Genomic DNA, 12,492 nt, shown 5'->3' on the forward strand with positions numbered 1-12,492 from the left:
GCCCTGAAGCCAAGAGCCCCAGTTTCCTAAGCAGAGGATTCAGCAGAGATCCTCTGCTTCTGCTGCCTACAGTACTTAAAGAAGGGGCAACCAGTACAGACACCTCCAGGGGGTGACCAGTCTGTGACAGGGGCGCCCCTTTACCACCCCACCCCACCCTTGCTTCTCCCTAATTCTGCTAAAGGGAATCCCCACCTCGAGCCAGGCATGGTGGCACACACCTTCAGTCCCAGTACCCAGGAGGCTAAGCAAGGAGGGTTGCAGGATCAAAGCCAACCCCGTCTCAAAGACTACACTAGAAATGCTCCCACCTAGCTGTTAATGTGTTAACTATCAAAGGGATTTTCTTTAGATTCGGATAACCAAGAACATCTGATGTGTTCTGTCAGATGCCACCACGGTTATTAGATCTGTCAGCCAAGTCCCTGCCCAGGGGCTGTCTTCCTGCCAGCTCCTCCTTTCCCTCTCTATAAAAACCCCGCTGCCCCCCACAACTGAAGTCCCTCTTTATCTAAACCAGCCATACTTTAGACCTAGAGCACAGCCTCTCCGTCCTCACCCATGTTAGCAGAAAACCATGCTGTCGAAGGCCGGTCACTGTGCCCTTCATCCCCTGTGTCCCACAATTTCCTTCCTAGTGTTCAGGACTCAACATCACACTGGTTCCTGTCGCACCAATAAAGCTTTGTATGCCACATGAACAGGTGTCTTGCGTTGCTGCCACAGCCCAGCATCCAGATGTTCAGTCTACTGTGGTGTCTGGCAGCCTCGGATGAATCTGCTGTAACAAATACCACACACTATGTGGCCTAAACGATGTTCTGTAACAGAAAGAAGCTGAAGCCACCCTTGCCTAACACTGGCTACTCATGAGAGCCGATAATAATTGATCCCCACGGCCCAGCTGATAATAATCGATCCCCCACGGCCTAGGCACTCTGGCAGTCTTCTGTGTTTGGGGTGTTCCCTGGACAGCAGGGTCCTGAGCCCCATTTTCACACACATGGTGCCACTTGTCCATACACGCCTAGGTCTGTGTCCAAGTCTCCCTCCTCCTTTTTTCTTTCTTTTTTTCTCAGTACTAGGGGCTGAGCCTAGGGCCTAATGCATGGCGGGCACTCGTCCTACCATTAAGCAACAGCCCTTGGCCCTCTTTCTAATTCATCAGGCCAAGGTCTCACTAAATTGCCCAGCGGGCATTAGACTCTGTAGTTTAGACAGTTCTTAATCCTGACATCCTCTTGCCTCAGCCTCCTGAGTAGCTGTGGTTACGGGCCTGAGCCAACAGGCCTGGCTCAAATGTCCCCTTTTTATGATGGTATTCACCTTTAATGCCATCCTTGGGAGCTAGAGGCAGGTGAACCTCTATGAGTTAGAGGGCAGCCTGGGCTATATAAGAGGTTTTAGGCCAGCCAGGAATATATAGTGAGATCTTGTCTCAAAAAACAAAACAAAACAGGAAAACATTCTCCTTACATAAGGATGCTTCCACAGTGGGTCAGTCAAATCACTGCAGCCTGACTTTCCCTGCAAAGTGCCTATCTGCAAACAAAGTTAGATTCTGAGGACCCAGAGGGAGGGTTCTGATAAATACAACTCAGCACAACCACTAACGGCTACTTGGTCTGAACAAGTTAGTTAATACTGTTTACTGGCAACAAAATCACACTGGCCGCACTTGGGCAACGGGGTGGGGCTCCTTGGCCCTGAGAAGGCACAGCCCATTCTCCATAGAGAAACTGCATAGACACATGCAGGAAAATGTAGGGAAAGCCTAACAATTGCACAGCTCTGGGGGTCAGAAACAGGGCTGAGCTTGTGCAGGGCATGGCCAGAGCTGGGTGTCAAGCTACTTTACAAGTCTCATTCTATTTTCTTTTATGCTACAGTACTGGGGATTGAACCTACAGCCTCATATGTTAGGCCTAATTATAGCGGCAGAGAAGAAGAAATGTCAAAGGTCTAGGGCTACAGCTTAGCTGCCTCGCACAGGTAAAGCCCTGGGTTCAACCGCTATCACCACGCACACCAATGTACCATCATAGGGGTGGGCTGGAGGATGGGCAGAAAGGCAAGTCCCAGGCCAACCACAAAACATCAGACCTTTTTTTGATGGGGGCGGCAGCAGTGGTGGCGGCAGCAAGACTGCCCAAACAACAGGGTGGGATTTCGTGGGTAAAATCTGTAGCAAGAAGTGACCTTTCAAACAAAACCTGTATACAGTGCAATCCCACTAACAGGGGTCATATCAGAGAATAATCCTCAGGAAAATAAGGGGCTAGGGGCTGCACTCAGTCCTTCCCAGAAGGGGTAAATGACCCGGTTTGGGCCATTCGTTGAGGACCATATGAATGGAAATAAGACAAGTGGGGTGATGGAACCTGCCAGCTCCACTCCAGCTCCATCCAACTCAGGGCTGCATCCTGGGCCAGGTGTGTTACAGCGGAGCCTTTGCACACCTCCGCGGTGTTACACCTCCATGGCCTCCGTCTCAGGCCCTATCAAAACATCCAAGACACTGTCTATCCAGCACCAGGACAGCCCTGGACACCAGGAGGCCAGCAGAAAGAGAGGGCCCCAAGGTGCCTTAGCTGTACCCACAGTAGTAGATTAGTTCCCCAGACTCCAGTTTTCTCGTTGGAAATATACCTGAGAATGCCACCGCTCCCCTGTACTAGAGTCGGTTAACAGAACACACTTCCTTCAGACCGCTGTGCAAGCAGTAGCTCTCCTGGATATGATGGTTAACATTGTCAACTGCCAAGCCTCTTCCCTCTTGGGCTGGGGCTATCAGACCAAGGAAGCTCAGGCTCTAGTATCTGTCCACTGAGCACCTGCCTGCTGTGACATTTGCTAGTGAACGTGCCTTGCCTTGCGTGAAGCCAGGCCTTTCCTGGCCAATGAGCTGCAACCTCCCTATCTCACCAAGCCCCACAGCCATCTGCCAGGCTGAGCTGTGTGCCCTACACACACCCTATGCTGGGAACTGAGCCCAGGGCCTTAGGCATGTCAGGCCAGCACTCTGGGAACTGCTTTCTGGCCTCACAGTGAGGGTGTTGGGGTGGGTACATGGGGAGGGGCACACAGCTGCCTAGGCAGAATACCAGGCTCAGACTGTTTGTTCTTCACTGCCCTGTCCATTCCTGGGAAAGATAAAGGGAGTTTATCTCTCCTCTGTGGGGTTTTCTGGGGTTCCCTGACCTGTAGACCAGAGCTGGAGGAGGAATCCCCCAACTCTCTCACCTGACACTCATGCTCCAAACCAAGCGCTGGCCAGACAGCCTGAGAGGGCTCTACACTGGGCACCACTACTGCCGGCCACTGTGTGCCTAAGTATCTCTGAGGGGTCTTCCTGCTGGGCACAACAGGAGAGTCCTACAGACATAGTTGGAGCCCCATTTGATCCGCTTGGGTCTTCCCAGACCACAACCCTTTCTCCACACCCTAACACATACACACTCACACTCAACGACTTGTATACTCACCCATTCATACATGCATGCACGTGTGCGCGTGCACACACACACACACACACACACACACTCACATGCATACTCACACAATTAGTTTGCTTTCCATTCTTCTAGAAGTTACCAGTCAGCAACAAAAGGGCCCCAAAATTATAGCACAAAAGAAACAGAAAAATTCTCAGCAGACACAGAATAATTTTTGAATAATTTAAAATTGTCAGTACACAGATTTATCAAGAAAAGGCCACGCAGACAGGTGTGGTGTGCACACCTTTAATCCTAGCACTTGGAGGCAGGGACAGGTGGACTGAGTTTGAGGCCAATTTCCAGGATAGCCAGGGCTACAGACATAGAAAGCCTGTCTCAAAAAACCAAAGAAAAGAAAAAAGGGCCGCTCTACTGTATCGATGCTATAAAAACCACCATGATGAGTTCTGGGCTCAGAAGATGCTGGAAGAGTTATATGCTGCGCTGTGCTACCTGTGGTAAGTCTGAGGTACTCGTTCTCTCTCTCTCTCTCTCTCTCTCTCTCTCTCTCTCTCTCTCTCACACACACACACACACACACACACATTGTTCTTTCTTTTCTGTTTATCTAGGTGTTCTGGTGTTCTAACCTTCACAAATTCCTTACCATAATAAAAGACAACTCTGGCCCCACCTCCGCACCTTCCAAACAGGAAATGACCCGTACCTTGTTGAGCTTGCCAAGTGAAGATATAAGATCCGCCCATTCGCTGGAGGACTCAAAGTTTCTTAAGGCCTTTTCGATAACCGAGGAGTAACTTCTGTACCTGTAATCGCTTAGCAGTTCCTGCTCCTCTGGGTCCATCTTACATTCTCGCACTGAAGGTGGGATCTAAAGCGGAAATCGGAAAATACATGAGGGAGCCGCTCCCAGGCAGAAGTCCCTTCCAACTCGGAGACCTGTGTCCACAGACTCACTAGGCAATCCAATTCAAATATTTACCAAGGCTCCTAGGCCAGGCGCAAAGTAAATAAAGATACAGAGCTCCCACTGTTGTGGATCCTGAGGGACACAAGTGCGCTGGGTAGAAAGAGGCAAGGATGCTAGGACCGGACCTGCCTAACGGACAACATTAACTCTAGGAGAGAAACTAGCAAAATCACATCCTACTGCTGGCTGCTAATTCTGAATGCAGAAGGGCCCTTCCATCACAAAACTAAGGATGTGTGTGCTTTCAATCTGAAAGGTTCACTTGGTAATTCAATCCTCTACAACTAAACGAGGAGATTGGGAGTATTCTTCACAAAAACCAGGCAAGAGGGCGGGCTAGACGGCTCAGCAGGGAAGAGTACTTGTTACAGGGACCAGCAACCTGACTCTGGGTCAGATGTGGAGAGCATGCCTATAATCACAGTGCCAGGCAGGAAGGCAAGGGAGTTACGAGTTCAAGACCAACCTAAGATGCATGAGATCCTAGGGCTCATGACAGACAGACATAGGTAGACGGTGGGGAGGAGGACATGAGACGCGGCGGGGTTGAGTGGGGGGAGGAAGAAAGTACAAGCTTCGTGAAAACAGCTAGCCAAGCAAGATCATCTATGGTATGACTTCATTTGTGTGAAATACCCGAGGCGTGCAAGCCTCTCATGATGGTAAGCAGGTTAGGGGTGCCTGGGGTAGACCAGAAACAAACAGAGATAGGGTCATTTGAGGTCACCGAAATGAGGTTCCGGCAATCACTGTGAAACCCTGTAAATCTCCGAAAATCGCTGAATTATACACCTGGTGAATTCTGCAGTCTGTAAATTATACCCAAATTAACACTTTTAAAAAACTAACCTAAACTCTGAATTCCATCCACTCAGCACACTCGTCCCTCATTTTCCCATTTTGCAGAAAGTGGCCCCTATGTGGCCAGGTATGTTGTTCTAGATTTCTTCCTTCCCTTGGCCTGCCACACTCAACCCAAGTCCTGCTGGTTCTGCCTTGTCCCTCTGTCCTGCGGTGCAAGCCCCCTGCTCCCCGCAGGTCCCCCACTCCCATTCTTCTCCCACCCACCACATTCTCACACAGCTCTCCCAGAATCCTCCTGTAAGGTAAGAGAGCTCTCTCCACACAAATGCCAATCTACAGAATCCTCTTGTGAGGTAAGTGAGCTCTCTCCACACAAATGCCAGTCTAGGAGGCTCCATCCTCTGCTGCCTCCACCGTAGGGGCACGTTCTCAGAGAGACTCATTCTACCACAGAGCTGCGCTAAGCAAGTCAATCTGCAATTTCACTCTCAGGAGGACCTGTAAGCTTTCTCTGAAATAACAGGCTTCACACTTTGTGGAAACAAACAAAAAGGTGATGATCTGGGGAGTGGTTTAATCTGCCAAGTCTATGAAGTTCCTACAACCGCAAAGTCTACAGCTGAGCACTTTTTTTTCCTGTAAGGAATTTTCAGTCTGAACTCCCAGCATCACTGCAGTCCTGAAATATCCTATGTGCAGCTTGTTTATTGAGTGCCCCAGAACCAGGGAAAGACACTTGAACAGAACTAACAGAAGAACTACTTAAATAATCGCAGCTGAATTGGGCATCCAGTGAAGTGGCCTGGAATATCCAGTCTGGGCTGAGGAGATGGCTCAGTCAGGAAAGATGCTCAGGACCTGAACTGCACCCCCAGAACCCATATAAAAAGCCCAGATGTGGTGGGGCACACACTTGTCATCCTAGCACGGGGTTTCTCTGTTCATAGCCTAACCTGGGCTCTAGGCTCAAGGAGAGACTTTGCCTCAAAATAAAATGGATGGTCTTTCCTGAGAAATGAAACTCAAAGTTTGACGGACACAGACACACCAGAGTCTGATTTGGGCAAGAAGAAAGGGAAGAGGAAGCCCAACTATGAGCACAGGTGTGGATGCCTGTGTTACCAGGAAGAGAACCATCACTGATAAGATCAGTGTTCAGGAGGGAGTACCTGGCTGCTCCCAGCCACGTGGCTCTCAGCCAGGGATGAAGGCAGCAGGTGCAGCTCTCTGTTATGATCTGATGCTGGAAGGAAGGGTTAGCTGGTGTAACACCATGGCTAAGATGCTTAGAAATCACTCATTCAAGCTGTTTAAACACCTTCAAAATACGGGGCACGGGGAATTACAAAACTACACAGCTTCTGTGTCAGTTCAATCCATCTTTCAGAGTTTCACAAGGGGCATTCCTGCCAAAAGATGGGACTATTAGGAATTATAGGATTAGGGCTCAGTTCAGCGGGAATCTGTTATACAAGGTGTGAGAATGACCAGGTCAAACTCTACACTGCTCTTCTTGCAAGCTGTCCTAGACACCTTCGTGAGATGCAGCAGCTCAGTTAGCAGAGAGTGCTATGTAGGCTACAAACGATTATACACAAAGGAACAGGCATACGCACAGGCACACCTGACTCATTAACCTTACCACAGAAAGCGTCAGTGGGGGCTCCCTCACCGTACCCATTCCTAATTCCTTAGCTCAAGTGAAAACCCCAAACCATCTGCCAAATCCGGAAGTCGATTGTAAATATGCGTACAAGGAAGGAGTCAGGCGAACACAGTAACAACCGACAAACAGCAGCCTTCTCATTTACCTGTAGATAATAATGTCCCTGCGTCTACAGCACATCAACCCTCTTCACCAACTGGCCCAGTTTTGAATTCGGTCTTTCAGAGTGAGATCAAAAGGCACTGGAAAATAAAAGCAAGACACCTGACGCCTCACAGGGATGGCTTTTAAATGCGGGGTGTCCTCGACAAACAACCCTAGACAGGTTTCCTGAGAGGGAGACTGTTGTCACCGGGTGACAACCTCCTCGGCAGCTCGTCCGCAGGCGCAGGATCAGGCCGGCTGGTGCACACGCACGGAAGCTGGGACCCCATCGAGGAACCGGGAAATCCTGCCCGACAAAGGCTGAGCTTTTGGTACAGCCCTAGGCCCGCCGGGCGGAGAGGGGTGGCCGCCCGACCTCCACCTGCGGCCCGAGGCCGGCTCTCAGGGACCCTGCCCAGCCGCAGAAGGCCGTGGCTGAAGCCCACACCCACGCGCGGCCGTACCCGCAGTGCAGCAGCCTTGCCGCCGCCCGAGCCCTGCAAATCCGCTCCCGGGCCGGCGAGGACGAGACTTACGGGCGACCGTGGAGCTCGGCGGCGGGCGTGTGGACCAGTCGGCTGCGGGAGACAGCGGCTCAGCCCTACGGCAGCCCGCGGAGGAAGCGCCGCACCTCAACCCAGCCGCCGCCACTCCCCGGGGACCAGGCGGCTGGGGGCGGGGCCGGAAGGCGGGGCCTCGAGATGGGGCGGGACCCGGAGGCAGGTCCTCGGGGAGGGGCGGAGTCTTCGGGTGGCTGGGCGGGGCCACGACCTTGGCGCGTGGTCGGTGCGGAGGGCGGGGCCTTGACCTCGTGGGTGAGCCTTTCTCCTCGTGGGCGGGGCCGTGGCGGTGGGGTGGGCGTGGCATAGGCGAGACGGGGCCGGGCCCTGACCGCATAGGGCGGAGACCGAAGGAGGAGGCTGGCGGCGGGGTGGGAGGGGGAGGTTTGGCCGGGTGGGTGGGGCCTCTGAGGGCCGGGCCTTGGGGTCAGAGGCCTGGGTCCACGAGGTCTAGACTGAGCCTCCAAGCTGCCCCGGGCGGCCCGTGGTGGGCGTGGCTTCGCGGTGCAGTCAGGGGAAGCCTCACAGGGCTGGGCAGGTAGACCTGGGCTTATCTGACACAAGCAAAGGCTTTCGGACGTCAGTCACGGCCCGCCCAGAGTCGTCCCTCCCCTGTCCCTTGGGCCCACGGAGGGCTGTTCCCAGGCTTTGCGTCAGGACCACACCCACATCCTCCACCGCGGGGAGGAGGCAGGAAGAATCCCAAGCTCCAGAGTTAGCGGAAGGCTGGGGGACTCCGGGTTCGGGTGTCTCTGCATCCTCGAACATTAATATCTCGGGACCCACCCAACCGGGCCTGACAGCTATGAATCAAGAAGAGTGGTGGGGTCTGGGAGCTCGTAGGGCTCGCCCTGACTTTAACCCTGTCTTGATTACTCCAGCTGCAGCTCCCAGCCAGATGAAACAGCGCTGCCTACTGACTAAGTGGTCACGTCAGTGGTGGCCTCTTCCCCTTTTAACCCGTCGGAGTCTCTCGGTTTTAGAGCCATTCTAGGACTAGGCAGTCCTTGAAAGTTTGGACGGAGCCATCTGTGCTGGCTAGTTTGATGTCAACTTGACAAAAGCCAGAGTCATCTGAAAGGAGGGAAACTCAATTGAGAAAATGCCTCTGTAAGATCCAGCCGCAAGGCATTTTCTCAATTAGTGAAGGATGGGGATGGAGCAGGGCCCAGTCCATGGGGGGTGCTGGTGCTGAGTTCTATAAGAAAACAACTGAGCAAGCCATGAGAAACAAACCGGTAAGCAGCTCTCCTCCATGACCTCTGCATCAGCACCTGCCTCCAGGTTCTTGTCCTGTTGGAGTTCTTGCCCTGACTTCCTTTAATGATGAACAGTGCTGTGGAAATGTAAGCCAAATAAATCCCACCCCCGCCCCAAACTGCTTTTGGTTGTGGTGTTTCACCACAGCAATGGTAACCAAGATACCATCCAAATCCATTTAGTAATCATTTATAATGTTCAGTGAATATATATGTTTCTGGGAGAGATCTAGGTCGTTTGTATCAGATTCCAAAATAGATCTGTCCAAGTGGGCAAGATGGCTAAGTGGGTAAAGTGCTTGCTGCTAAGACTGAGCCTGAGCCAAGCGGTGGCACATGCCTTTAATCCCAGCACTTGGGAGGTAGAGACAGATGGATCTCAGTGAGTTTGAGGCCAGCCTGGTCTACAGAGTGAGTTCCAGGACAGACAGGACTATGCAGAAAAACCTTGTCTGGAAAACAAACACACAAACAAACAAACAAACAAAAACAAGACTGAATTCGATCCCAGGAAAAGAAAACCAACTCATAAAAACTGCCTTCTCACAGATGCTTACAATGTAGTACAGGTGTGCACAATCATGTCACGCACTCAAACAAATATAAAAAAAGCCTGAATGATAGCCCCAAACAGGAAGAGTTATGTTAATGGTTAAATCCGGGTTGCTGAAAAAACAACAATAACAAAAAACATGGGGCTGGAGAGGTGACTCAGGTGTTAAGAGCACTGGCTGCTCTTCCAGAAAACCTGGGTTCAATGCCCAGCATTCACTGGCACCTCACAACTGGCTGTAGTTTCAGAGGATCTGACACCCTCACACGGACACACATGCAGGCAAACACCAGTCCACATGTAGGAAAAGGTTGGGGTGCTGACTTTTATTCCTTCCATTTGCTGGATACCATGTGTTAGCATTCTGCTGGCCTTCCCTGCCACCTGGGTACCCTGTCCCTTTAAGAGGCAAACTCCGCTCACCCCAATCCTCCCCTCTCTCTGAGGCAAGCTGATCTACTGCCTCTCCCCATCCTTCTTCCCCCTTCCCCCTTCTCTCCCTACCTCACCCCTTCTCTATTTATCTCTTCTGTCTATAATCCCTTTACCCTTATACCCTTCACAATACCCACTAAATAAACTCTATGCCCAAGCAAAGGGGATGGAGGGAATGGAGGGAAGGAGATGGAATGGGATGGACTTTTGAAACCTCAAAGCACACCTAATCTTAATCTTTCCAAAAAATTTCCATCAACTGGGGACCAAGTATTTAAATATGCGACTCTATATAATGGGACCATTCTCATTCAAACTACCAGGGTTTTGTCAGTAATGGGCTGTAATCTGTAAACCAAATTAACCCTCTCATCTTCCAAGTTGGTTTCCATTAATATTTATCACAACCATGAGTAGCAGAAGAGGGTACTGTCTCAATCAAAAAGTAACAAGCAAGAAAATGGAGGCAGAGAGGATGGAGCTCAGTGGTGGAGTACTTGCCTACCATGTGTGGCCCCTGGATTCAGTTCCTTTTATAGCCAAAACTTAGTTAATTTAAAAAGTGTCTTCTTGGGTCAGGCTGCGTTGCCTTTCTTCATACTTCAGAATCTACATCGCCATATGTAAATACTGCAGGTTCCTTCCAAGTTAACTCAAACCAGAGAGTTTCAAATTTAACAGTCATCTGTACTTTCCAACTCCAGTGTGCTCCTCTTTGTGGGACAGAGTAAAGCTGAACTTTGTCTCCTCCCCACCCGGCTTGACATTTTAAAGAGCATTAGAACCCAGCACAGAGGAGGCAGGGGCAAAGGCAGGCGGATCTCTGTGAGTTCAAGGCCAGCCTGGTCTACAGAGTGAATTTCAGGTAGCCAGGGATACACAGGGAAACACTGTCTCAAAAAAAAAAAAATGATGATGATGATGATGATAAACCATCCTTTTCTCTGTGGAAAAATGTATTCAGTCTGTGGACATAATGACTACATAGCTTAAATATTGCTTAGATGAAGTGTATCCTCTGCTCACAGATAAGCACTGTGGGAACCTAGAATGTTGATCACACAGTGTCGTTTGTTCCTTCAAGGAAAGGAACCTAACATCTGTCTGTCATCTGGCCAGAAAGTTACAGTGGGCATTATAATGGTCTGTCCTGTCCCTTTAAGAGACAAGCCTCGCCCACTCCCTCCCCTGTCTGCTGAGGCAAGCAGATCTTCCTTCCACTTGCAGCCTGAGTTCCTTCCTTTCTGTCTCTCTCCCAAAGAGGTAACTGCTGCCATGGCTCCTCTCCTGTCCTCCGACTGTTTCTCTCTCTCTCTCTCTCTCTCTCTCTCTCTCTCTCTCTCCTCTTCCCCTTTCTCTCTTCCCCCTCCCTCTTCCCCTTCCCTTTTCCCTTTTATAACTCACTAAATAAATATCCAACCTCACTTTGCATGGCATGTCTATCCGTCTCTGTCTCTCACCTACCACGTGGCTCCCTGCTTGGGACTTGCTGACCCTCGTGGCTGTTTTATTTTTATTGTAACAGCCATGCTTCCAGCCTCTGCTCTGGATAGAGACTTCTCTAGCTCAGGACACTTCCCCTAGACCCTTACAGTAAATTTGTTTTTCTCAGTCAATCTGTAGAACGTATTTTTATAGTCTTTACAATGAGTTTCAGTATGGTGACAGTGGACCCAGTTTCGCTTACTTTGTTCCTCGAGGAACAGATCAGTTTATCACCAATTTTCATCAAATTGTGCTGTGCTTAACTATGCCTAAAATAAACCATTCAGGGTCAAACACCAGAGGTTTGAGCCAATGCTGGCTGCTGAGTGTTGAGGTGAATTCCTGTGACCTGTCTGTCTACAGTTAGTGAGCATCCCAGAGACCCCGAAATCTCCCTTAAGTTTTCATCAACTGTAGGCCCATATTTCTTTATGGTATAGCAGCCAGACTCTGAAGCCATTGGGCTCATCCAAAGTGATCACGTAGCCCTGCAGATAGGCTGGCTCTGCCTGACAAAGGTCAGAATGTTGGCTGCTCCCTTTCTTTGTAATTTAGAGGATGCCTTATAGAGATGCTAATTCAAGCCTTTGTGACAGCTAGCATACTCAGCAGACAGGTAGATGTGGACGTGACAAAAGGCCATTCACCTGGTTGCCTAGGAGACAGTATGATGATGTATTTTCCTGCCCAGTTTATGTATTGGTATAAAAGATATTTGGAGAATAAACATGAGGAGATCTTCAGGAGAGATCTTCAGGAGAGATCTTCAGGAGGAAGAAGCCTGAGATGCCCTTTTCTGTAATAATGTTGTAAGTTGTGTCTGGTTATTCCTTGCGCCTCCATACCAGTCCAGTAAGGGAAAATAGATATTTGTGTTGGAGCCACATGGGCTCCAACAATCAACAGAGTTACCCATGTATCTTCTTAGCCTGTGTTCTATGGCTGTGAAGAGACACCATGACCATGCAACTCTTAAAAGGAAAACATTTAATTGAGGTGGCTGGCTTACAGTTTCAGAGGTTTAGTCTATTATCATGGTGGGACATGGTGGCGTGCAGGCAGATGTGGTGTTGGAAAAGGAGCTGAATGTTCTACATCATGATCCAAAGGCAACAGGAAGTGAACTGAGATATTGGGTGTGGCTTGAGCATATATGAG

General features: G+C 50.2%; 1 protein-coding gene across 5 annotated transcripts in view; it reads right to left on the bottom strand.

Moving 5' to 3' along the window:
- The window catches only part of Dop1b (DOP1 leucine zipper like protein B), a 103,953-nt gene extending 96,244 nt beyond the window's left edge, over positions 1–7,709 (bottom strand). For 3 of the 5 annotated variants that reach the window (XR_015000660.2, XM_085685794.2, XM_048422904.3), the window contains exons 1-3: positions 7,579–7,709; positions 7,044–7,140; positions 4,165–4,329 (exon numbers count right to left, since the gene is read on the bottom strand). Coding sequence is in view for 4 of the 5 variants with exons in the window: in XM_085685794.2 (XP_085541920.2) it covers positions 4,165–4,302 (138 nt within the window). In the remaining variant the exon portion in view is untranslated. Of the gene's footprint in view, positions 1–4,164; positions 4,330–7,043; positions 7,141–7,506 lie in introns of all 5 variants that reach the window. The other 2 variants (XM_048422903.3, XM_085685793.2) reach the window with 2 other exon arrangements.
- Positions 7,710–12,492: the final 4,783 nt, after the last annotated feature.

Source organism: Myodes glareolus, chromosome 2 (assembly GCF_982192425.1).
Source record: "Myodes glareolus chromosome 2, mMyoGla1.1, whole genome shotgun sequence".
Taxonomy (NCBI): domain Eukaryota; kingdom Metazoa; phylum Chordata; class Mammalia; order Rodentia; family Cricetidae; genus Myodes; species Myodes glareolus.